The sequence below is a fragment of the Pteropus vampyrus genome, unplaced genomic scaffold (genome assembly GCF_000151845.1).
Source record: "Pteropus vampyrus isolate Shadow unplaced genomic scaffold, Pvam_2.0 Scaffold22, whole genome shotgun sequence".
In the NCBI taxonomy this organism is placed as follows: Eukaryota; Metazoa; Chordata; class Mammalia; order Chiroptera; family Pteropodidae; genus Pteropus; species Pteropus vampyrus.
Genome location: NW_011888803.1, coordinates 86,330 through 111,340, shown reverse-complemented (window position 1 = coordinate 111,340; position 25,011 = coordinate 86,330). Strand labels below are relative to the sequence as shown.

Genomic DNA, 25,011 nt, shown 5'->3' with positions numbered 1-25,011 from the left:
ACTATAACATCTTCATATGTTATAAACCTGAAAATGTAGTAATAATGCACTCTTTTATTGTCAAGAACTTTTTATTTCTTCATGTGCCTAATACTGGTTTTGTTTTTTTGTGAAACTTTCATAAATTAGAATGTGTGTGGAAAGGTTTTGTTTATTAAACACAGAATAAATACTATAATTTAAAAATTTTGACTAAATGTGTATTACTAAGTAAAGTAGCACATCTTACTAATCTCTCATTTGTGGTTCTGATAATAGAGTGTGGGGAAAGTGAACATTAAGGAATAGATATAAATTTCTGAAGGGACAGAGAAATGTTTCTCAGTCTTCTATTGATTTCAATGTTGATCTAAGTGGTAGACGGTAGTGGACCCTCCTTGGATTGGTGTCATTTTGGCATAAGAAAGTCACCCAGAGCTCCTTTTTGCTTGAGGCCATAGGGCTGCCTAGTAGACCTGAGTCAAAAACAAATGTACCAGAAGTTCTGAAGAGTTTCTGGAAGCATGAGAAAGCCTAGGAATTTTTAGTTAAGAGCTCAAGAGTTGGCTGTCTCCACCAGCTGGTCATTTGATTTTGTAAGTTGTAGCTGTCTTCATTCAAGTATCCCACCAATCTGGAAACCTTGAGAATGATTGGTTGGGAAGTAACCTGAGTTATCTTTAGAACTCCCTAAAGCACTTAACTCGTGCACAGCTGTGCTGGCCTTTCTATAAAGTCGCTATAAAGGATGCCACTCAGTCTTTTCTGGCATGAAAATGGCTGCCTTCTGACTGCGTCCTCATATGGCACGGAGAGCTAGCTCTGGTCTCTCGTCCTCTTCTTATAAGGACTCTAATCCCATCATACAGGTCCCTCTCTCATGACTTCGCCTAATTACCTCTGAAAGACTCTACCTCCAAATAGTATCATATTGGGGATTTGGACTTCAGCATATGAATTTTAGAAGGACAAAACATTCAGTCCATGACAATATTCATTATTTTGTCTTTGCTTTCTCATTGCTCTGGCTGTTCTGCTTATTTTTCTTCTCTTTCTTACCTGATTTTAGATTGGATAATTTTTCTTATTCTATTTTCCTCCCTATTCTATTTTCAAAGTAATATACTCTGATTCTACTCTTTTAAAATTGCAGCATGCATACTTATTAAAGTTTAAAATTCATTAATATTTCACCCTTTTTCTACACAATACAAGAAGTCTACAATACTCCAATTCTTAGATTACCATCTATTATTGTCATAATTTTCTCTTGCTTTATTTAATCCCGCAAGAGTTTGTTATTATTGCTTTATATACCTGGTGATAATTCTCCTCTTCCCACCATAGTTCTTCACTCTGCATTTCTTCTTTCATCAAAGACCTTCCATCTGGCTCACTTTTTCTTCTCTCAGAAATATGTATATATGTAATATATTTTAGTAAGATCCTGCTGGTGGCAAACTCTCTGGGTTTTTTGTTTGTTTGTTTTTGTTTTGTTTTGTTTTGCCTGAAGTTGTTTTTATTTCATTCTTTTTCTTGAAGATATTCTTGGATTTTCAGTGCTTTTAAGATGGTCTTTAAGCTTTCCATCTAGAATTTTTTGTTGTTTTTGGAGAGAGAGAGAGAGAGAGAGAGAGAGAGGAAGGGAGTTGAACCTTTCATACTTTTGGAATTGGAGTTAACAGGTAGACTTTTAGATTTATCGTCACAGTTTTATATTACTGCCACATGGAAGATCATGAGGCAAACCCTTGTCTTGAGCACTAGATTTCCCTTCCCTAGTCTTTTACTCACTTCTTTGAATCAATGCAGAATATAAAAGAAATAAAGTTTTCTTTTGACAATGAGCTTACAATATGTTCAGTCTCTTTGTGAAAAATCCATTTAATGAGGAAAAAAATGTATGAGCATTTCTCCCTCATATATGCTAGCTCCATAGAATTTACAAGCTATTTTATCTTTGACTTGATCCAAGGAGACAGGACTCCCAGAGGAAGTGAGATAACCCCAGGCATCCCAGCCAAGCAATTATCTTGTTCTGTAGTAAGAGCCTACTCCATCCCCACCCCTCATCCCCAGCCCTAAAAAAGAAGAAAGAATCTCTCTTGTTCTCTCTACTGTTCTTTCTCTCTTTCGCTCTCTCTCTCTCTCTCTCTCTCTCTCTCTCTCTCTCTCTCTCGCTCTCTCTCTCAATAACAGTTTAGAGTGGGTCATGCAGTAGGTTGTTTGTATCCCTGCTGTCTGCTATTGTCCTATTTGTCATTCTAAGTGACTAGTCTGACCCACTGGTGAAAGGCCATACAAGTAATACAGATTCTAATGAAGTACTCCACCTATAGTTTTTTTATTTATTGGATTAAAGCCTCATATATAGAAATTATACACTAAATTATGTTTTCTTTTCTACATTTCAGGCCCAGAAATAGAGATTTTTTTCCCCCAGTGATTATTATCATTTATCTTCTTGAGTTGTGGCAAAAGTCAGAGTTGATAAGCAGTTTAATTTTGTTCTCATCAATAACCTGTAGGTGATATGAGGAACTAGGAGAGATGTTATCACTAGCTACCAGACTGCTTTATGCACTTATGATAATTTGATAAATTCTTGCTGTTTGTCTTTAGTAATATTTATTCTTAAGTTCAATGAAAATTCTTTTCCTCAACTATAACTTTAAAGACAATTTTCTCCTTATTACAAGTTAATTTTTATACATATGTAATGATAAAAACTATCATTTCTCCAAACTTTATTCATTTACTGTGCTACTGCCTGAAATCTGCAGATGGAAAGGCAAAATGGAGTTACTTATTTTTATATTTAGAGTGAGTAAATATGCTCTTCATTTCTTTTGTTGTGAAATTACTCTTATATTTTTTAGGAGGTGAGGGAATAGGGACTGGCATGATAATAAAATGCATAACTTATGAAACTGGAAGAAAATAAAGAGTTGCTCCAATGTAATTAGAGTATGTCATGGGTCTTTTTTTTTTTTTTAAGTGCCTCATGTTGAGCAATAATATACAAATATGGCTAGAAAGAAATATTTGAAAACCCAAGCTGATAACCTTCAAACTCAATTCATGTTCTTGTTTGCTTCCAGACTCTCTTTTTAAATCAATATTGATTCAGAATTTTATTTATTCTGAGTAAATGTGTGATTATCCAATAATTCATGGCTGTTCTATAGCACAAATTCACTGTTTTGTCGCAGTAGTCAAAAAAAATCATTCTTTCAGAAGCGCATTTTCAATGCCCCCTAAATGTATCTTTCAGCACTGCCTATAAAATCAGTCTATTAAGAAGCACCCTGAGTGCCTGATGTGTGTTTTCTTTTGTCTGCTTAGTGGAAGCGGAGGTTGCTTCTTTTAGGTTATTACTTCTAAGGTTGACATTTTAACTAAATGTTAATGATTTGTGTTCACAGAAGGCGAATTGTTTCAAATAATGATGCAAACTATTCAGAAACCAATGCTGTGATTAGAAAAAAGATTCTTAAAGTAGGAGATTTAGCATTCTTGATGTAACACAGGGTGATTTAGCATCCCATATGTTTAGGAAGTTAGACTGGGAGAAAAACAACCATCATAAGGTCAACATACCACTGTATTATTTGGTTTGAATCAGTGCTGAAGGAATCTCATTTGCATTTTTGTTAATCTTGCCATGTCCAATGTGGGGTCATGTTTCTGCCCAAGATGAGTTTCTGGAATGTACATCATTTTCTGCATGAGACATTGCTGCTATTAGGTGATAAAGCATAGTACCATGCCCTTTCTTTCACTCCTCACTGAATGTATTTCTCTGTAATGCTTCTGGAATTGCCTCATCCTCTCTTACTTGCTACAAACCCAGTAAGGCCCCTACCATTTAATGTCTGAAATACAATATTTAGCAATCTTATTGTTGATTCCTCAGCTTTAAATTTTCTATTTCCTCTACATTAGGCAGAAACATAGACACATGACAATTGTGTTACTTTCTCAGAGGACTTGAGAGGCTTTGTAAATCCTACTCCAACTCTTGATGATGTGCTTCATTCCCCTAACTGCTCTCATGTCTCCTCCCCCAAGCATAGTCTTTTCTATGGCTGAGCATGTGCTTTTGTCCAGCTTTCCCACATGACACATTCTTTCCTTTAAGCATCCTCAAAATCTCTCTGTCCAAAAAGAATTCAGATTCACCGTCTGTTCGATCAAGAATGTCATACCCATACTGTGAGTCTGATCATCATTTATCATTTTCGCTTTGGAACTTTTCAATATGAAGACTATTGTGAGAGTTAAAATATAAATATAACTTTGTTTCCTCTTTATTATATCTGTCAATGTGTTTTAATCATTCATTCAATAAACATTTAATAACTGTCTATGTTATTTGCCAAGAACTGTTAGAGTTTATGTGGGATAGAAAAATAATTAAGATGTGGTCCTATGCCCCGCCCCCCAATGTCACACACAGCTTAGTCATTGAAACCTTTCTAGAATTATTTGTGTCACTTATAACCAGTGTGACAATTCAACTAAAGTTGGGTTGCATTGATTCTACACTGATATACTTTGGTTATGAGGGTAATTTACATATACTTTGCTATTTCCCATGTTCACTCTGAAGGTAGAAATTGTTTCTCCTTTTTTCATTTTCATTTTAGTTTTAGTTTTTGCTACTGTGTGGGAGGAAGAAATTTTTCTCTACCCTTCGAGTTCTTTTGGCTGCTCCAATAATTAAATCTAGATGAGTCAGATTGACAAGAAAAATATAATGAAATTTAATTACATACATACTTTTGAGAGCCCCACATACAGGAGAGAGTCAGTGACTCCACCTACATGAGAGATTCAAGGGCTGAAAGTTAAAATGAGGTATATATGACATTCTGAGCTAAGGATAAGGTAAGGAAGGTAAGGAAGGTAATTGCAGGACAATAAAAAGAGCAGATGTTCAATAATTAGTAGTTTGCCCTACTAGATAAGATAGGTCAAAAAAGTTATCTCTGATAATCTCTTATTATGAGCAAGGCCCTTATTTTTCTAGGTAGTTAAGGTAGGCAAAAGTTTCTCTTGAGCCTGAAGATCTTGGTTGCCTTTAGCTTAAAATGATCCACATATCACAGAGGCACATCTTGGAGTGACTCATTTTGAACCCCTATACTACTATCTATCATTTTATAGATAACAAAATGGAAGTTCAGAGAGAAAAAAGTAATTCTCTCAAGATCATATAGCTCATAGATAGCAGAAATGACTTTTGATACCAAGTAATGTAGTACCCAATTTTAATTGACCAGTATGGGATACTAGCTCCCTTACTTCCTTTGTTCTCTTCTACTGATCTTAACATTACAAATAGATGCCGAACTAGTGTTAGTGATAAGGAGAGTCATTTTCACATCACTACAATTCTAAGAGTCTATTAACTTGCCTTAAATCCAAGTTGAAATCTATCTAAAATGATTAGCTGGTAATTGTCAAGGTTGATCTATTTGTGTTTTCATAGCCTAAATTAAAGTTATGAGATTTCAAAATTACATTAGCATTTTTTTTAGATTTACTCTATTAACATTTATCGAGTCTCTGTTATGTATATATCAGAGGTCTTGGTTAGGTACCAAGATCTTTGGTGCCTATATCAGGCACCAAAGTGGGTAATAGCAATAGAACGATAACCAAGATCTAGTTCTGCCCTAAAGGAGCTATTAATCCAATAGAAGAAGTAGTCATGTGTATTAGCTTCCTCTTGCAGCTATAATGAATTACCACAAATGCAGTGGCTTAAAGCCACACAAATTTATTATTTTATAATTCTGGAGGTCAGAAGTCCAAAATAAGTCTCAGTGGGCTAAAATCAAGGAATTGGCAGGACCACATTCTCTTCTAGAGACTCTAGAGGAGAATTCGTGTTGTTTCTTTTTCCAGCTTCCAGAGACAGCCACATTGCTTGGCTCGTGACTCCCTTCCATCTTCAAAGCCAGCAGTGGCCAGTTGAGTTTTTCTCACATTGCACCATTCTGATCTTGTTTACATTGTTACCTCTCCTTCTGTAACTATTCTATCTCTCTCATCTCCATTTAAGGACTCTTGTAATTACACTGGTCTCACCCAGATAATCCAGGATAATCTCCCCATCTCATGGTTCTCAACTAATCACATCTGCAGTCTCTTTTGCTGTGTAAGGTAAAATATTCACAAATTTGGGAGATTAGTATGTGGATGTCTGTCTATCAAAGCATGTAAAAAGGCCTCGTGGTACTGTCTACTAAGTGCAACAATTGAAAATAATAGAAGTATGTATGTCTCAAAGACTGGTGGAATTCGCTACTGTGGAATGGATTATACGAAAGTTCTCAACATTAGTCTCCAGTCAGGTCAGATCCACCCACTGGCAGAATGGCCGATAGAATGTCTTGGTCCTTATTCTTACCTCAAGGATGAACTGGGAATTTGAAAGAAGAACTGTAAACTTCTTTTAGCCATTGCCAAGGGAACAAAGAGGGGAAAGTCATATTATTCAAAGGGCACTATGCAAAACACCTGATTTTGGAGGGGAAACAGAGCAATACAGAATTGCTAGAAGACCAAGTTTGAAATGAGGAATAGTAGGAGATGAGGCAGACAAGATAGGCCAGATCATGAAAGACCATATTACTGAGCTGAGAAGTAGAAACATTATCCTGTAAGAAATGGCAAAGAACATGGCTCCTTATCCTTTGTTGAAACTTGGTAGAAGGGGAACCCTTTCCTTGGGTGAAGTGGCATTTGTAGACACAAAACCATAAACATGTTTGAAAAATAAATTAAAACAAGTATTTAATTCTTCACAATTCTCTACTGGCTTTCGTTGAATATTAAAGCAAGACTTAATTTTGTACTATACCATTTTTCCATGCTTATTGGAAAGTTTCTGACTTGCTTGCTCATAATAGTTCTAAGTCCTAACACACTTGTTTGACCTACTTTAGTTCCCCTTTGCTCTCTAAATCACACTAGATTTTCTGAAGGAGAGTATACTGAAGGAATAAAGTTAAATGTTCCAGATTTCTGCTTTTTATAACTAATCAATGGTAGTTATAATGTCATTTTCTTTGAGAAACAGATTGCTTTTAAAGAAAAGTGTCTTTCAAGCATGACTGGCTGCTTTATCTTGCCATTTGCATTCAAAAGAGTCATATGAAATCTGCACCCATGAATTGAATTAATTACCTGGACTATTTTTCTTAATCTTTGTGAATTATTCTAGTCAGAAGAATTACATTGTATGAGTGCAATACAAACCGTTAACTACAATAACAAATGTGTAACTGTCTGTTATGAATATTTTTAGTGATTTTTTTGTCCTAATAATTTTGGCGATCAAAGAGTCATGTGAATTTAAAAAGCTTTTCATATGATTACTTAATTTTTTTTCTTTTTCTTTAAGTGAGAAATATGAATTGTATTCAGCTAGCTAAGCTAGATGACAGTGAAGCATTGTGGCTTTTTTTTATTTAGCTGGCCCTGCAGTCTGTTTATTCTAGAGATGCAATTAGAGCACACGAAGGCCTCTGAAAAAGTGATGCTCTGTATTGATTTCAGGAAATAAAAATTTGCATGACAATACAAATTCTGCTGGCACATGGGCAGGCTGAAGTCATCACTTTCCAGCTGTCATTACTATATGAAATCAGCTAAATCTTATCATCCGACTGTGGTTTTAGTGTATTTTCAACTGAAATATAAGGCAGCCAGGATTTACAATAAAAATATGTAAGCTTTTCAGACAGATTTGACAATAGCATTTCATTTACACTGCAATCCACTTTTTCACTTTGTGAGGTGCAAATCATACCCAAAATGAAAGCCAGCCTAAATACTTTGAAAATTTCTAACCCCCTTCAACCTACCTCCTCCCCTCACTCATCTGTGGAATTTCTCTAAGATCACTAATGAGAAAGGTACTGCCAAGGGGCCCAACACAGGCGTTGGAGTCAGACTGTCTGCCTTCCAATCACACGTCCACCTCCTGTTAGCTGAGTGGGCTAGCGCAAATTTGCTTATCTTTTTGTGCCTCAATTTTCTCATCTGTAAAATGAAAAGAGAATAATGATAGAAATCACAGAATTATTGAGAGCATTATATGACATAACAAATATAGCACTGCTATTTTATTACATAGCTCAAGGGGGTATAATTGACATTGTTCTATGTGGAATTGTGCAAAATGGCATATCCGTATGTAAAGCACTTATCGCAGTCCATGGTACAAATAAGCATTTACTTAATAATTATTTGGAATTTGTAACCCTTTTTCTTTCTTAAAATTCTTTGACTTTCTTGAATGTCACTTTTCTGTTTCTCTTCCTCTTATCCTTGTTTGTGGTGTTTCCCAAAGGTCATACAAATCAAGATGATTTGCTTTTCTCTTATTCCATCAGGTTTGCTCCATTATGTACAGCTAGAATTAAGGACTATGTATGAACTGAGATAGAGGTTAAAAATGAAATTCAGGATAAATCAAGTAGCCTAGTGCTAAGTCTGATTGTACAGAAGAATTATCTAATGGGACTTTTTTAAAATACACATTTCCGGGTGTACCGCAGAGGGGCAGAATTGTAATATTTGGTGTGAAGGGTTGGAAACTTGTATCTCTCCAAAGTTTTTGCAATATTTCAGCTGTTGAGCCAGTTTGGGGGATTGAAATCTGGACCAGCAAGAATTCCAGCATTAGTGTTCCACTTTAGCGTACAAGATCCAAGTCAAAGAGCACATGGGGCCGGAGGATTGGTAGAAAGTTGAGCCAAAGTTTAGGGTCAGGTCAGTCAGGACCTGGAGACCCCTAACCACTCATGAACTCCATGACATCCTCTGCATGTCTCTAACATGGCTACCACATAGCATTGAAATTATATGTCTTATTCAAATGTGAGATTCGTTAAAGCGTACTTCATCTCAAATATTCATCCTTCATATTTTGTTGTCTTTTTTTAGTGTTTTGATTGAATTCCTTTCTATCTATCTGTCTGTCTGTCTGTCTATCTATCTATCTATCTATCTATCTATCTATCTATCTATCTATCTATCTATCTATTTATTTATTTGTGTGTTTTTTGTATAGTTTGGTCTATGGTATCATGAAGTTCATATATATCCACCTATATCTATAGCAGTTTATTTTAAGCTTATAGGCGTTTAAGTTCAACTGGATCTAAAAGCACTACATTTTTACTCCTTCCTCCCCTCTTTATGTTTTTGATGTCATGTTTTGTATCTTTTCATTTTGTACATCTCTTGGTTATTTATTATTGTTATAGTGAATTTTGCTGCTGTTGTCTTTTAACCTTCCTATTAACTTTTAAAGTGGTTGATTCACTGTGATTATTATATGTTTGCCTTTACCAATGAGATTTTTTCCCCTCCTTTCCTCTGTTTTCTTATTTCTGGTTATGATCTTTTCTTTTCTGCATAAAGAAGACCTATTAATATTTCCTGTAAGGCTGGTTTAGTGGTAGTGAACTCCTTTAGTTTTTGTTTGTCTGGGAAACTCTTTTACCTCTCCTTCAATTCTAAATGATAACCTTGCTGGAAAAAGTATTCTAGGTTGTAGATTCCTTTCTTTGAGCACTTTCACTATCTCCTGCCAAACTCTTCTGGCCTGAATTTCCTCCACCTGTTTATTGAAAGAATGTAATAAATGTGGTTACAATGAGCTGTTGAAATCTAAATCGAGCTAGGCAAGTGTGTATATTAGTGGGACTCTTCGGTTGCCAGTAACTGACGTACACTAGCAAAAAAAAGCAAGGAAGGGGACTTTGTATCCTTTATACAAAATCTCTCATGAAAAACAACTCTGGGCTTCAGGGACCAGAACAGGAAGCTAAAGTCCACCAGCTCTTCCATCGTTGCTTCTTTTTGTATATTTGCTTCAGTAATTCCTTTCTGAAAACAAACTTTCTCTTCTCTGGTCTTCAAACTTTGTATTTTGCAGTGACTAACTCACTGTTCATTCTAATTCTAAATTCCTGGGATAGAGTGGCCAGGAAGGACTGGCCCAGCTTGGATCACGTGTCTAAACTAGGGAATAGGCACATGGGAGAAACTTGGCTGCTAGAGACTCATTCCTGAGGATGAAGGAGGAGGTCAGCTCCCAGGGAAAGGGGGATTAAACACCCTGTAACGTGTTTATTTTGGGGAGGCAGAGTCAGACAAGCAATCAGAAAAAGAGCAGTTGACAATGTGTCAGAGAACTTGCCACTGAAGTATACACAGACTGTCTGAAACAGGAAACATTTTACAGACTTTCCTTTTGAGTAGGAATCATTGTTGACATCGCAGGATGTGACTGGCAGGATCTGTTCTGCTGCAGTGAGACTGGGCAGAACGTGGATCTCAGGTGGATCATTTATCAACTGTGTGACTATGGGCATGTTTCTTAGCCTCTCCACGCCTTGTTTTTTATATATATAAAATGAGACTAATAATAGTTTTCATTACACCTACATAATAAGGTTATTGTGTCAAAATAAACAAAATAATGCATAAAAACAGTACAGTGCTTAGTATCTAATGCTAAAATCATGTTAAACATTAAAAATCATTGTTATTGTCATTATGATAATGTTGCTCTATGTACTTGACAGATCCTGATGTTCTTCTTTATGGAGTTCATCATTTTTCATGACATAAACTTTATGACTTCCAAATATGTATTTCAAGACTTGACCCAAGGCTGAAGTTTCTTAACTACAGTTGAATGCTAGACTTTCAAGTAGATGTCACTTCAAACTCAAAAAGAGCAAAATCAATCTCGTGCTCTTTTTTTTCTAACAGCTGTATAATTTTTTCCACCTATTAACATTCCCAACTGTTCCAATAGCATCAATCTTTCCTTAAACCAACGTAAAAGATGGGAAGTGACTGAGAATCACAATTCTAGATCTGTAGTCCCTTGATTTGGAGCCATATTTGACTTCTCTCTTTTATACCCTGAGTCTTACCATTTATCTTTTCATGCAATTGCACGGCTAATTATGAACATACATTGGAGGTTTACTAAATGCCAACCACCATTCTAAGTACTTTCAGAGATGTGAAATGATCTGTCTGGGTTATTCTGATAGTAAACGACAGAGAACAGACAGTCTGACTCTAGAGCTATTACTCTTGACCCCTAAGCCACACGACCACTCTGTGATGAATCCTGAATCTCTCTTTCCATTACTTCTATCACTACTTCGGCGGTAGCTCACATAACTTCACCTCAATTATTGCAGTAGACTCCTACTTGGTCTCAGCTGGTCTCTTTTGCACTTTGTAATACAACGTGCATATTGCTGCCAAATTGCTCTTCCTTGTCGTCCCTGTGTTCAGAATCCTTCTATGGCTCCCTGAGGCTCAGATGTATAAAATAACTTCTATCTCTGGTTTTTTAGGCTTTCTGTAGTCTGACCCCTGCTATCCAGCTTTATTTTTTCTTCCTGCTATCCCATTATCCAGTACTCCAATCAGGTTGTTCTTTTAACCATCCCCACAAAGGTGATATTCACTCCGAACTCTGTGACTTTGTTAATCTCTTCAGGTCTAAACTTGACCTATCCATCTTAAAATATTGTGGCTCTAGGAACCCTTCCTGACTAATTTTAACTGAATGTGACCTATTCTTCCTTAGAATTCTCCTAACACTTTCTTTGTACCCCCCTTATGATATCGTATTCTGCCTTATATTACAGTGGTTTGTATACTTTTCTTATTTCTCCTCCTGCTCACCAGTTTGTTAGCTTGTTGAAGATAGAAACTGTGTTTACTCAGTAAACAAAATAAAGCATAAAAGCACTTAGTACATATAAACCTTGTATCCCCTGCAGTGCCACTTTCCATGCAGAGCACATAACAGGTGATCAATAAATAGTTACTGAATTTAACAGTTCTAGTTTCACCTGCTAGGAATGTTTCTTCTTTCCCTTTTGTTTTATTCCAGCCTTTCACACAAAAAAAATCACATTTCTCGAACCCTGTTGACTGCTCTATTCCTTGATGAAACCAGCTTTCTCAGAACTCTTGCAACACCTACGGCCAATATCACACAATTCAGTACCCTTATTAATAGCTGTGTATTCATTGTTCATGTGGTACAACACAGGGCTTGGCATATAAAGAATCTCAAGAAATACTTGTTGAATGGACCAATATGTGGATCTTACCCCAGTCACATCAATTGTAAGGTCTCCAAGATAGGGACCATGCCTTATATATAGATATTATTTATCCCCTCAGGGCTCGCAGCATTCAATTTATGAATATTTGCTAAATAATTGGCTTTGGATTTCTGTTACAAGTCTGTCCTTCCCTTTCCGTTGTTCTACCATCAACCCATGATTATATTGAAGAGGCCTCTGAGTCCTTGGCTTAATTTCCCCATAGAGCACAGGCAAAGGTAGGTTGCTGGCACACAGAAGGCTTTGCTCAGTTTTTTTTTTTTTTTTTTTTTAAATTCTGTCCTTAATTCAATACCAGGCCTTCATACAGGGGCAAAATCCCAGGAGAAGAGGTGGTAGTGCTTAGCTTAAGGGGGACGAGTCACAGGGTTGGGGATTGCAAAATGCAGATCTTTGTCCAGAAATGATTTTACAGAACTTATTATTAGCTCTGCCCATACAGTGCATGTGAGGAAGAAAAAGCCGTTCCATGTGTTCCTTGTACTGTTAAGAGACAAGGGCAGTATATTGCAATCATGATGCAACAATGAATGACGAGGGCTTCTCTCCAGATGGCATGAAGTCTGGTAGTAGATCTTAAAATATCCACAAAAATGACATTTATATAATATAATAATGATTTGTATATTCCATATAGCCAACATGGCGGAGATCAGCAGTGACTAATATTCCAACTTCTTGAAGGAAAGGGAGAACTGGGATAAGCAGGCATTTCTGTCATACTGTGCACTTCGCAAGTGCCCAGCGATACTTGGTGATGGCAGATAGTAAAATCGTTTTTGCAGGCTGGTAGGGCTTCAAGTTTTGCGACCCGATATGCACTTTATAATGTTGCTACTCAGAACAGTGAGAGGATATGTTTATAGGGTGTGTAGAATATGGTCTTTAACAACTCTTTTTAGTCTTGCTTCCTACTGGAGAGAGAGAGAAGGAGTGATAGATGTAACCAAGGCATAACTGAAGTCTCACTGGACCAAAGAATGACTTCAACACTGTACTGAGTGATGGACTAGCCAAGATGTAGATTTTTCTTTATTAATATTTTATATGTGTTTATTTGCCATTTATCAGATTATATGCTCAAAAAGCTCTCTGTTTTAAATGCAGGTAATCCAAGGACATTTGATCCAAATTTCAAGGGACCTGTTGCCAACAGGTAAGCAATTCTTTTCTTGGGAATATATTTTTTAACAAACACAGAAAGCTTGTTTTTTGGTACCATTTTCCAGTCAATGGAAATTGTTTCTACTATGAGGGTGAAATGATTTATTTTTAGCCTAAATGTCACTTTATTTATACAGGGAAAATACAGAGAATAAATCTTTCCATGAGTCATGAATATCTTCTTCTTTTCAGCAAGTGTGCTACTTTAAGTTGACTGAAGAGTTTGTATTTCTCAAAAAGAGAAGCCTCAAAAAAATGCTTTACAAAATTTAACCACTTTGTGAAGAGGCAAACGCATTCAAGTAGTTATTTTATGCACCTCTTTACTCTGTGATTCACCATTGCAAATCCAGAGTTGCTATGCCAACTTCTTCCACGCCAGGTATTTGTGCTATTCAGCTTCCAAAAGCGGAGAGCTTTCTTTGAGACAACCATTCACTAATGCATTATGTATGCTTTAGGACATTTCAAAATACTATAGGGAAATATGTACTTGTCTCAACTGATGCTTTTCCCTCAAGGTTGCATAGCATTTAAAAATTATTCAGTAACTCATAAACCTCTTTTATTATTATTATTTTTGCCCTTTATTCCCAGGCTTTCTGCTAATCACAAAGGGGAGTTGCAGGATAGAACAGCTAAAAATGAAGAGAAAATTATCTTGTTGGTAACTGGGTTTTGCTTAGCTTTGACATTGATTTCTGGCAGTTGTATGTCATAATAAACTGTGATGTGCGGTAATGATCAGCATGCTTACTTGCGTTTGCCAGCCATCACCATGCACATTAGCATTTACTGTTATGTCCCTATGCTCTCTTAGCTTTATATAAATGTGTATTCAGTTTATTCTAATTCCGTAAAAAGCCAAATCATTTGTTTTGGGTTATTCTTTCAAAGATATACCAGTGTCTTCTTTAGAATAAACCTGAAATCTCTCTCATTCTCTCCATGGTAAAGCCATGAATACATTTTGTTATCCGGCATACAAATAGCCGCATTCAATATGGAGGTTACTTTTGCTGTACTTGTATTCATGTTACAATAATTAATTTGTGAGAATTGAATCTAGCTTATTGGTCTCAAGGGACCTCTACATATAATCCAGATTCTTCCACAGTAATAATAATGACAATGATAAGGATGATAATAATAATAAAAATGATAATAATAGGAGGAGGAGGAGGAAGAAGAAAAAGAAGTAAAAATGAGCTGCCACATTTGGACAGATAAAATATAGATTATAGATGTGTGTTTTCTAGCCATAGAGAAGGAAGCAGAGTTAGGCCTGGCTGGCTTCATGTGTGGAGAAGGAGGTTAGATCTCTCTGTCTTCAGTTATTTAGAATTTAATGATGGAACCAGGTAGTGCAGGTAAAGTCTAAACAACTTTGATAATCACTATGAGGAAAGTAATTTATTTTTACCTAGGGCCTTTTGTGATACTCTAGGCACCAAAAAGGCCTTTGAAGGTGAAATGGTCATTATGTAGCAATACCTTCCCCACTTTTCAATCCAAGAACAGGGAAAAGTATTATAAAATCAAGGGCTTAACTATAGGAAGACACCGTGGGCCCATTTGTAACTTTTCAGGCTTAAGGGTTCTATAATGCCCTTCCTGGGAAAATAATTGGGATGTTTAAAGAGTAAGTGACATTGCTTACATGTCACTTTCCTTCTGAGAGATCCAAAGTCTTATCAGATATTCAAGAAGATCCCCTTACAGCAATCTCTGCTTGCCATCCACCATGTTCTGTACACCTCTCTCAGTTCACAAGGGCATCGTTTTGTTAGGTGTAACTGTAGTTGTTTCCAAAAGAAGTGAAGGTAACACAACAGGAAAGATTAACTCAGCTTCTCAGTGGTTCTCATATAGTAAGAACGAATGGGCATATGGAAGCTATTGCCCCATAATGTTGACCCCCCCACCAAAAAAAGTGATTTTAATAGTTTAAGGTGTTTTACCAGCCCCTTTTGGAAAAGTAGTTATCCAGTGCCCATATTTTGTCCCCTGTATTCAACAGAATTTTAAGAAAGATTAATTAGTATTGAATTGAGGTTGTAAAGTTTGTAGATGTTTCAGGGGAGGGAGTTCAGTACTATTCTTGGCAGTCTATTAGAGGGTAAAATGAATGTACATAAAAACTAAGAAAAAAGTCTCTTTTATAAGATGCTGCATGAGAAATTCCTCTTGTAACTTAGAACTAAGAAAAATTTTTATTTAATGAAGAATTAGTATACTTTTTTTTTCCATCAGATAAAGAGAATTGTGTAATCCACTATATTTCTCCTTTAGAAAGTCTGTGGATAAATTTAATTTCAGTGCCAACAACTAGATTAGCCTTTGAGTCAAGAATTTATTTTCAGGATTTTGAATTTCTATTTCTATTTTAATAACTCTATTGCATCCAAGTGTTTTAAGTCACTTCATTTAAGATCCTTTCTAGAAAAAGGCAGCATATAAGTAGACAGGTAAATAGAAATGAAAGCCTTGCCATGTTCCATAATTGCCTTTCCCTGCCTCTCTTATATACAAAATAGATGAAGGACATATGACTCATACTAATCAAACTGGTATGCTTTAAAATGCTGAAAATAACTATTTTGTAGAAGGTGGAAAATCTGTCATAATATGCATTTAGTTTTACCCGAACTGTTGGATGAAGGTGGTAAGTTCACTGTCACAAAGGGGTTCTAGGAGAGAATGAAGAGGCATCTGTTAGGAATGTTGTAGAGGGAATTCATTCATATAAAGCAGTTGGACTAAATGACCTCTGAGTCCTTTTCAATCTTGAAATTCTATGACTCTGTGAATCAACTTTTAATGCTAAAGCATAGATGGAAGAGTTCAGCTTCCGACCTAAGTGATAAAGCACATAAAGTACTATGCTGATGCTCACCACACACTCTTGTGAATTCTAAAGTGCTGTTATCAAGTGGACATCTCAAATTATTGTGATAACACAAAGCCGTCTCCTAAATTTATGCAGTTCTCATATTTGTTTCTTGTTGAAATAATTGGTATGCTTCCTGTCACTGTACAGGAGACTTAAATATCTAAAGGTAAGACTTATGATCATGGTAAAATACGAAGAAAATTTTATAGAAAAAAGCATGCAAAGTTCAAGAAAAAGATGTACATCTTAGGTTGTAAAATGTCTGAGAGAAGCTACAAACCATTTTGACTTGTAAAATAGTTTGAAATAAAAAGCCTATATTCATAGCACTTCCTTCAAAAAGCTTTAAGTGTCTAAAAGTATGGAAGTAAATAAAGAAAAATAAAAATAATTGCCTGAATGGCTAATTCTTTGCAATGCAAATGTGAATTGAACATATGCTCTAAACCTGGCATTTATTCACCTCATTATGAGTGGAGCAAATGGCATAATGTGATCAATTATTTATCAGTGTGACTTCTTTTTACTAGAAGATGTAGAGCAACACACATCTTTAAAATTCGTAGCCTGCCTTTTATTCTTCAATATGCTAGTTTGCTCTTTTTCCTATGTTTTTGCATTTTAAAAAGTCACCACCTATAAATTATTTGTAATAAAGATGAAAATAATTCAAGCACACTAAATCAAAAGATGTAAAGAAAAGCATCCATTACTTTTGTAATGCTTCTTATATGCCAGGCACTGTGCTAGGTGCTAGGAATACAAGGATGAACTTAGCAAAGTTCCTGTCCAAGGGAGCTTGCAGATAGGAAAGGCAGATGATCAAGGGATTAATGTAATGGTGATAAAGTTATTGACAGGGGCTCCAGAAACAAAAGAGAGCGTGTCTAGCATTGCTAAGAGTAGAGAAAGGAGAGTCAGAGCAGAATTGACCCTTGAACTAGTTTTTGAAGACATTCCAAGAAAAGTCAGAAGCACACATGAAAGTACAGAGGCCTGAGAACAGTTGTCATGGAAGTGATGCAGTGTGTGCATGCATGAATCACCAATCACAGTGGTGGGAGGAGGCGTGAAGATCAGGCTGAGGTGGGGAGAAATGATGCTGGAGAGGTAAGAACGAGCAACATCACCAAGGTTTCATACACCATACCAATGCGTTTCGTGTTTTATTCTATAGCCTCTGAGGAGACATTGAAGAATTTTAAGTAAAAATTTGACAGAATCAATTTAGCATTTTAGAAACTTGTTTAGCAAGCACTCAGAGGATACTGCTCTTTACAAGATCTTAGGACAAGAACCAGGGACACGTACCTCCTAAATATGATCCCACGCTTAAAAATTTGTCCTTGTCCTTTTGTGTATGTTTGTGTTGGAGGAGGAGGGGAGAGCAGTGTTGCAGTCAAACCGAAGACTGCAATGTAGTGATGTAAATGTGTAAGGGTGCAGGTTGCAATGGAAACCTTCAGGGGAGAGTAAATCATGTGGCAAGGAGGTGGTACTGCTTGCTTGATATTATAATGCTTGAAAGGTAATGAAGGACCTGTAAGAGTTTTGCTTTACGTAGGAAAGGGAAAAGAGTAACCTGGAGAGGGCCAGATGTGTGAAGGAAGAGACTCTCCATGATTCACGTTAGAGTATTGCAAGTACTTACATGATAGAAGGGAGAGTGAAGTTGAGAAATACAATTACTTAGGTAGCAAGAGCCCAGATAGTGAGGAGCATTGTATTCAAAAGTAAGGAGAGTGAACTTGATTTTAAAGGGCAGGAAATGAATGGCGAGCCTCTTTTTTGCTTTTAATCAGTGCAGTTGCATAGTTGTATTTGCTTCAGTTGTCTGTATTTGCTATTTCTCTTTTCTCTCCGCACATTCTCTCCAATAGAGATTTATTCCTCATGCTTCTCAAACTGCTACTGAGGTCACCAGAGACTTCCATCTTCCATGTACAGTGGGCAACATTTTTTGTTTTAATCTTGCAGCAACATCGGACAAGGGCAACCACTTTTTTTTTTTTTGAAATCCTCTTTTCTCTTGGTTTCCTTCATAGTGTACTTACCTGAAGCTTCTTCTACCTCTTGGCTCTTGTAAATAATGCTGCAATGAACATATGGAGTCACCTGTCCCTTCGAAGTAGTTTTTTGGGTTTCTTCTGGTAAATACCCAGAAGTAGGATTACTGGGTCCTTCTTTGTCTCTTGTTATAGCTTTTCTTTTAAAGTCTATATTTTCTGGTATAAGTATTGCTACCCCAGATTTTTCTTTTCTTTTTTTGTTTCCATTTTCATAAAGTATCTTTTTCTATCCCTTTACTTTCAGTCTGTCGATCCGAATTGAGTCTCTTGTAGGCAACATATGCAAGCGTCTAGTTTTCTTATCCATTCAGCCACCCTATGTCTTTTGATTGCAGCATTTAATCCATTTATATGAAAAGCAATTGTTGATTGATATATAATCATTACTATTTTGTTATTCATATAAATTCAAGAAGCTTAAAGTCAAAGTTTGCTGGATTTTGCAGTCTCACTGAGGTGACTATGTACATCTCTGCTTTAATTATGTGTTGATTTCATAGTGTATCTCTCAGAAAGCAGAATTATTTTCTATTCTCTCAAGTTGTGAGGAAGCACCTTTCTGTCACATCACATGGTAGTCTTCCTTGCTGTGTGACCCTACTCAGGATTACCTCCTCTTACCCTGGTCTCGGCGTACCTTCTCTCTACTGAAATCCTGCAGCTTTTGCTGTGGATGGCTTTTAGCACATGCTATTTGTGATTTCTCTCTAGCTTTTGGTACTCATGTATTGTCTTATATTTGGTTTGTAATTCCCTTGGAGGATGGATATCTACATTCTGTAAATGTGTGAGTAATTAATAATAAGGGCTGGCTTCCCCTCACCCGCCTTGATATACCACTAGTTAGAGCACTACTCCTTGGATGGCATTCTGTTTGTGAAGAATAGGGTTATTTCTTCTGTGATTGTGCTTAAAAATTCAAGATTTTTTAAATTTACATCCTCTTTCAAGAGAGTTTTTCCTCTTAATAAATAAATAAATAAATAAATGCCATCTCCATGTCCTAAGAATATAATGTCTGGCCTTTACCACAGGGTGCCGATTGTAGCAACTTGAACTTTATTTTTTCAGACTTAGCTCACAGGTCAGGGAAATGGTCATAACATTTTAATGACTTTGCTCTGACACTCAATATCTGACACTAAAAGAATGAGATAAACAGAATAAGCTGAACTTTTTGTGCTGGGACTTGTAAACCTTTGACTTGCTTCGGCATAGCATACACGAGTCCATACTGTTTACACTTCATAAAAACTACTTGAATTGAAAAATAGTATGAGATGTATTTCGTAAGTCCTAGCAATGCAAATAGTTCAGAGAACTCTGGAATTTAGGAACTTGAACTCTCATATATCACTAATGTCAACTGAAAATGCTGTAGGATTTGGATACCATCTCAGCAAAAGCTTTAAGTAATGATTTTAAAGTCCTTGAGTTCAAACCTATAAATGGATCTTCACTTAAAAATGGTGAATGTTTTGCCTCACGTGTGATAGTGCTAAGGCCATTATTCAGCCTCATTTGAGGGTCACTTTGTTTTTATCTGTAGATTCTAAGTCACACTGCTTCCTCCTCCTCCTTGTTTTTCCTTATTCCTTAAGCAAATATTTATAGTATACTTTACAATATGATGAGAATTGTGCTAGTTGGTAATAATACAAAGATAGGATATCAATGTTCTCAAGGAGTTAACAAATAATAGAAGAGACAGACAATTGAAAAGACTTTACAGTTCAATGTGTGAAGTACAGCCATGGGCAAGAGATCAAAGGGTCTGGTTCTCAGCGGTGGATGTCTCATGTAGCTCCTACTCCAATGATTAATATTCATTTATTCTCACTCAGCAAATATTTATTGATCATCTCTTACATGCCCTGTCGCCTCTTAGCATTAGTGATATAGTGATGAGCAAGATAGACAAGGTGTCTGTTTTCTTGGAAAAGGAAGAGACAGGGAAGACAACATCTGAGAAGTGAACATGACAGTTTCATAGGATGATAAGTAAGAGAAAAAAAAAATAAAACAGGGTGATGTGATAGTGCCTAGCTGAGTGTGTGTGTGTGAGCATTAATTTAGATTTGGTGGTGAGGAAAGACCTCTCTATGGAGGTGACAACTTAAATGAGAAGTGAATGATAAGTAGGAGCCAGTCATGCAAAGATTGAGGATGTAACATTTCAAGCAGAGGAACAGCAAAATGTAAAGCCTCTAAAGCAGGAAAACCTTAGTATGCTCAAGGAGCAGAAAGAAGGCCAGTTTGTGTGCAGCCTGATGAATGGGAGTAGGGGGTGGGGACAGGTTGGTAGGAGATCCATGCAAGCACATTACAGTAAGTGTGATGGAAAAGCCATCGGAAGATTTTAGAAGGACAGTGAGTTAATCTATATTTTTAAAATTCATCCTGACTGCTGTGTGGAAAATGGCTTTTAAGAGTCCAAATGCAGGAGCAAGGAGATCAATAGGAAGCTTTTGTAGTTGTCTCAGTGAAAGAGTGGCTTGGACTAGAGTGATGGTAGTGGACACAGAGAGACAGATTCAGGATATACTCTGGTGGTAGAGGTGACAGACAGTACTTACTGATATAAGAGATGAGAGAAAGAAAGGAGTCAAGGAAAACTGCTAGATGTGTGACTTGAACAACTGGGCAGATAATGCACCCCTATACCAAGAACAGAAAGATTAGGGAGGGGCAGATTTTCTAGTGCAAGGATTAAGACTTCTGTTTTGGCCGTGTTGAGTTTGTGATGTCAAATGGGTATCCTTGTGGTGATGCTGTATGCGAGTCTAGAGCTCAGTGAAGAATAAGGTGAGGAAGGTAGATTTAGAGTTGGGGGTCATCGGCATATAGATAACATTTAAAGCCAGCTGACTGGATGAGATCACTTAGGAGAGAGGAGAAGGGGCCAAGGACAAATCTCTGGATTTGACCGCATTTGGAGGAGAAGCAGAGGAGGAGGAGTGAGCAAAGGAGACAGAAGGAGCAGCCAGTGGTTTAGGAGCAAAACCAGAAGAATGCAATGTTGTGGAAGCTAAAAGAGTGTTCCAAGAAGAGTTTTCTTTTTTACTTATTTATTTGTAAAGTTGTGTTGTTTAAAACTGTGTTGACTGCTTTGAAAAATCAAACAAGGTAAAAAGTGAGAAGTGACCATTGGATCTGGCAACATGAAAGTCATTAGTGACCTCATCAAAAGCAATCTCAGTGATGAAATGGGCACTCGGGTCTGACTGGGGAGTTAGGGAATGTGAGGTGGAAACCCGGAGGTGGCTACTAGAGACAACTCTTTTAGTAAATTTCATTGGAGGATGAGGAGAATCTGGGATCAAAGTAGAGTTTTCTGAAGATAGGACATACTAGAACATGGTAGTGTGTGGGGCTGGGGATGATCCAGGACATTGATGCAGCAAGAGAAAGAAGAGGAAATTATAAAAATGAAATCCTGAAGATAGAATTCAAAACACAATTGGACTGGTAGGAATATCTGGCCTTTGGCAGGAATGGAGATTCTTAATCCATAGTGTAATATGGTAAGGTGGGAATAGAGTAGAGATACTGAGTGTCGAGTGTCAATTGTTTTGGTGATGGAAAGAAGAGAGATTCCTGCTGCTTGTTTTTAATTTCTCAATGAATTATAAGGTAAGGTCATCAGATAAGTGTGGGCTGGTGGTGGAAGTGGAGGAAGTGGCAGGACCTGTTGTATGAAGACCTAGAAGAGAAAGTATGAAGCAATCATTTTGGAAAATGGGGGAGTGAACATGCATATATTCTTAATCGAGAATATATACATTTTGCACTTCTCCTATAGACAATATTATTCTCATCTTAGAAACACTTAAGGGAGCCTAAAAACTGGCCACTGTTCTAATGGAACATAACGGTTTTTAGTCACATATTCGATACCTAAATTATGTGAACCAGAACATCCTGGGGCAGCTGGAGTTGGATGGCAATACCCTGAGTTTTCACATAGTAGGAGAATCTTGAACAATATTTAGAAGAAAAGATCATACTATCAAAAGAGGCATCTTTTATGTGGTGGCTTAAAAATAGGATAAGCATGTACCATGCAAAGCAGATTTGCTTAGCTAGATTGGAAAGCCGAGGCTAAATATAACATATAGTTGAAAAACAGAGGGGGCTGGGCATACGTATGAAATATTGGAGATGCAATATTGGCAGACTTTTGTTTTAGTTATAATAGAGAAGGAAAATAGAAGAGGTGTAAGCAGATTCCAGATCACACATTAGTTTATTCCTTCGTTCATAACTTATCTGTTATGCACTTTGGGCGTACAGAAATGAAAAAGACACAGACTATGCTCTCAATAAGCTTTAAATTTAAACTACTAAATGTAATATAAAAAATGAACAACTTGCTAAATAAAGGTACAAGCATAATTTAAGGGGATGGAGTAAAATGAGTAAAATGAATAGTTAGTTATTCCTCATTGGAAAAATCAAGAACTGTTTCTTGAAGGTATCATTTGAACTGGACCTTGGAGGAGGAGAATGATCTTGATAGAGAATAAAGAAGAGAATCAGACTCTCTAGAGCATATGTTACAGATTGGGTTCTCCAAAAGTGGATGCTGAGATGGAGTTTGGGGTGCAAGCTCTTTATTAGGCATCACACCAGTGAAAAGAAAGGAAAGGAAGTGTGATTACACAGAGGGAGATGTCAGTCTGCTACCAGACTCCCCGAAGCCTCAGCCCTGGAGTGACTCTGACATGGCTGCACCTGTATGAGTCCACCGGCTCAGTCTCTGGTTTCTCAACTGTAGTGGAGGGAACGACCTGGGGTGAAGCAGCTAAGGCAGATCCTGAAGATGCCGGTGGCTAGAGGCTCTCTGTGATCACACTCGCCACAGCTGGGCAGGAACTCCTTCCTTGAAGGGGAACTTGAGTGGCACATGTCTGTGTGGACCACAGCATGTGAGTGTATGGCCATCCCATCATTTTCCAGAGGAGATGGAACAAGAGACTAGGGCAAAAGAACTTTGGGAATGAAGCTGAACAGATCATTTGGGATGATAGCTTGGAAGGAATGATAAGGATTTGGGACTTTTTTTCTTGTGAGGATTTGTTAAGGGAATTAAGTGGTGTTATGTCATCATCTAGTGCTTTACCTTCAAGAGAGAACTCCAGGTAGTGAACCTAAGGCAGCAGAACCTAATGGCTGTAATAGTTGCCATAGAACACAGATGCCTAATGAATTTGAGGGGGGTGAGAGTAGGGGAGATAGACCACACATTACATTATGTTCATTTTCATTTGGATCTCTTATTCTTGAATAACAGTGTCACTGATGCTTCATTCAGAACAGATATGACCCTCAACTTTACCATGATTGCCAAGTAAAATGTTTCTAAGGGAACCTTCATTACCATATACCTGTATCAGAGAAATATAACTATGTCAAAACAATATATTATCATATATTCTTCAAATATTGTTGTGCTCAGCCTGTTTTGCTATTTAATGGATTTGTTTCTCACTAGCTCTCAATTGATAATTATATATACTTTAAATATGAGTTCTTTCGGTGGGAGAATGAGAAGAGAGATTTTTTTTTTTTTTAATTTAAAAAGTAAAGGTAGTTTGTGTCCAGGTGGAGCAGGAGACCAATGAGTGGGCACAGTTGGAAAGCCAGCAGGGGTGGAAGGCAGCAGGCAGCTTCCAGGTTTTGGGTCCTGGGGTGTGGAGCTCCTTTGTGACTGGGCTGTAATATGAGAAATGAGAACTCTGGGGGCAATCCTAGTAGCAGTATACCATGATTGGGTTTCTAAGTCATTCAGAAACCAGCAGTGCGGAGCCAGGTTACCAACTCTAAATAGAACCACAGAGGACTCGAGAGTACCATGAGTATAACAGGAAGCAGAAGGCAAAGCCTGGAGGAATTCACTTCACTCACTAGCATGCCACTTTGCTTTCCTTAATGTAATGATTGTGCAGGGCTTTTGTCGCCAAGGTTATTTTCTAGTTAGACTTGTAAGGAAAAATTAGAGAAGAAATAGATCAGATTTTATTGGGGTATTAGTATTTAATTTAAATCTTTTCCAAATTGTTTTTGTTTTTTAAATGATTATGTTCCTCAGTTTGTTCAATAAGGAATTATTATATAAATAATGTAAGCAGCAGTCAGTTAAGCATTACTTGAGATGCCTTTCAATTCTGATAATGAAGCTATCACTCAGGCACAACCCTTTACTTAATATTATCTTGCCCAAATTCTGTATATGGTGTCTCGGAGAAAAGGAACACCTTTTTATTGCTAGTTTTATAAACCTAAATGTATATGGTGACAACAAACTTCACAGCTGTACATTTTTAAAGTCTGAACATGGTAAAATTAGACAAAACTTCCCAACACATATATTGTCATTTTGATTTCAGTTGTTGAAAATTTTTCTCAGATGTCGTTGTGTTTCATGATTTACAAGCATAGACATCACTTTACATGCTCTGGACTTTTGAATTCAGATCACTCTGAGTTTATTTCAAACTGGAAGTCTCTTGTTTATTTGGTGAATGTCTTCAAGAGCCTTCATGTTGGCAAAGTTGTGGCCCTGTGAATTATTATTTATCTTATACTTTTGGTAATTTGTTGCCGATTATTCACAGGATACTTTCTGTTATATTTTTAAAAATGCAGCTTAAAATCTCTGCTGAATATTGAAAGAAAGTAAGTAATGTTTGCTCAAAATTTAAACTGAAAAAAAAATTTC

At 36.8% G+C, this 25,011-nt stretch overlaps 1 protein-coding gene across 1 annotated transcript in view; it reads left to right on the top strand.

The window, feature by feature from the left end:
* The first annotated feature begins 6,262 nt into the window (after window positions 1-6,262).
* Window positions 6,263-25,011, top strand: part of SLC44A5 (solute carrier family 44 member 5) — a 102,144-nt gene continuing 83,395 nt past the window's right edge. Inside the window, exons 1-2 of the mRNA XM_011355682.1 lie at window positions 6,263-6,341; window positions 13,236-13,320. Coding sequence (XP_011353984.1) covers window positions 6,263-6,341; window positions 13,236-13,320 — 164 coding nt within the window. The remainder of the gene's footprint in view (window positions 6,342-13,235; window positions 13,321-25,011) is intronic.